At 41.3% G+C, this 2365-nt stretch overlaps 1 protein-coding gene across 1 annotated transcript; it reads left to right on the forward strand.

The window, feature by feature from the left end:
- The first annotated feature begins 274 nt into the window (after window positions 1-274).
- Window positions 275-2079, forward strand: LOC113857905 (uncharacterized protein At4g06744-like). Its single transcript, XM_027490188.1, has one exon. It carries the CDS (start codon window positions 466-468, stop codon window positions 1816-1818), a length of 1353 nt encoding a protein of 450 aa, XP_027345989.1. The 5' UTR covers window positions 275-465; the 3' UTR covers window positions 1819-2079.
- The last annotated feature ends 286 nt before the right edge of the window (window positions 2080-2365 follow it).

Consider the following 2365-nt stretch of genomic DNA (forward strand, 5'->3'; position numbering starts at 1 on the left):
AAATTATCATAATTATGTATATTTATACCAAGTTTATATGCAGACATACCTAACTTGAAATTGAAAAAAATGGCACATCATAGAAAGAACAACTTTTTTAACGCGTTAGTAAATATTTTTATAATTTTAAAACAATAATGTATATATTTAAATTACTTTTCCATTTATGTGAAGACCGGAAAGCACATGATAGAAAACCCGTACGAAGAATAGCTCCAGGCCCAAAGTTTTATTTTCTGTTTGTAGTATTTGGGACCAAATGAGAGAGGGAAGATGCCGACTTGACGAGGCAGAGCAAATTGTCGTATGGGAAAAAGAAAGCCTAACAGCTTCTCACGAGACTGCAGAATATCTTCCTTTTCATCAAATTCACAGGCTCCCTTGACTTTTCTCATCGCGTGCCAATTATTTTGCATCATTATATAACAATACCACATTAAGCCATTCATTCATTCACACCCCAAAATGGGAACCAACTCCATTCGCTTTTCATTCTTACTATGCTCTGTTTTGCTTTACTTGCACTTGGTGACAGCCCAAGAGCTACCAAAATCCGAAAGCGAAGCATTGGGGCTAACAGAGGCAGAAAAAAGAGAAGCACTTGAAATTATAATTGGCGGTGGAGGTTCTCCTTCTCCCTCTCCTTCACCTTCCACCCCATGCCCCCCTCCACCTCGTCCACCCACTCGGTTAGAAAAAGCACGTCGCGTGCTTCTTAAATTCAAAACCCTCATAGACGACCCCGGTTGTTACACCCAAAGCTGGAACCAAAACACCGACACGTGTAAATTCAACGGGATACGATGCAACACCTATCCAGGCCCAACGAAGGAGCTAGCAGTTTCTGGAATCGACTTAAACACAGCTAAAATAACCGGAAAAAACGGTTGCGACTTGCCCCTGGTGTCCTCGGGCATCTTGGGCAACATATCGGAATTAACATTCTTCCACGTAAACTCCAACAAATTCTCTGGTTCCGTCCCATCCCAAATCACCAATTTCCCTTATTTCTATGAATTGGACCTCAGTAACAACCAAATAACGGGTGGGTTTCCCAAGGAAGTACTTATGTCGAAACAATTAGTGTTTCTGGACCTGAGGTTCAACAGGCTCACTGGGCCAATTCCCTCGCAACTGTTTAACAAGGATCTAGACGTGATTTTCATCAACAACAATCAGTTCACTCAATGTCTACCAGAAAATTTCGGCTCCACCCCTGCCCGCTTTCTCACTTTCGCTAACAACAAACTCACGGGTTCAATTCCGAGGAGTATTGGAAATGCTTCCAAAACCCTCACCGAAGTGCTTTTCTTGGGTAACCAGTTCGACGGGTGCTTGCCCTTTGAAATTGGGTACTTAAAAAAGGCCACGGTGTTTGATGTGAGTAAGAATCTCTTAACGGGCCCAATTCCACTCTCTTTTGGGTGCTTGGAGAAGATTCGGTACCTTAATTTGGCACACAATAAATTCTACGGCGCTGTTCCGGACATTGTGTGTCAGCTCCAAGGCCTGCGCAACAACGGGAACCTGTCGTTGTCGGATAATTATTTTGTAGAAATTGGACCATCGTGCTGGAATTTGATCAAGTCCAAGGTTTTGGATGTGAGCAAAAATTGCATCCCGGGGCTCCCAAATCAGAGGTCACACCAAGAGTGTTATGAGTTTTATTACAAGGAGAAGAAGCCTTGTCCCAATGAGAGTTCTTTGTATTACATCCCTTGCAAGGGTCACTGGCAGAGCACAAGCACTGAGGCGACCGCTTCACCGCCGGAGCCGGTAACTTACAAGACTCTCAAACCGCATCGCTTGAGATTGTGATCATGTGATTACGATGGGATGATGCGTAGGGTAATCGTCCATGTGATGGCGGACTCTGTTTCGGATTGGATGATATTATGTGTGTTAATTTCTTTCCCGTTAATAGCAGTGTTGTCTGTATTTTGTGTGCCCATGAATAAGCACGTTCGTGAAATTTGGCATCTTCGACTATTATTATTTTGGCGCCACTCAAATGTAATTTTAGTAAGTGGTCGAATAAATTTGGTCCTATATTTGTATTCACCTTCAAATCGATTCTTTTTCTTTCAGACCGAGCATATGATGCATGAGAGCTAGTTCTTTTCGCTCTCTTTTCGTACACTTCAACTTATATTCTCTCATCGTCAGTTTTTTAGGTTGAAATGTCTTCATCGTAAGTTTTTTTAATACAAATTAAAAATGGGTGTATTATCGAAGAAGATAAGGGTTTTGTTCAGAGCCATTTACTTGTTAGACCTTAGTTTATATAACTTGTAGTCAAGTTTAACTAAAATATGAGAATGATCATATAAACTTGGTTTATTAATTCGGATGTAAGTAAATGCAA

This window comes from Abrus precatorius, unplaced genomic scaffold (genome assembly GCF_003935025.1).
Source record: "Abrus precatorius isolate BTA unplaced genomic scaffold, Abrus_2018 Scaffold2, whole genome shotgun sequence".
NCBI lineage: Eukaryota > Viridiplantae > Streptophyta > Magnoliopsida > Fabales > Fabaceae > Abrus > Abrus precatorius.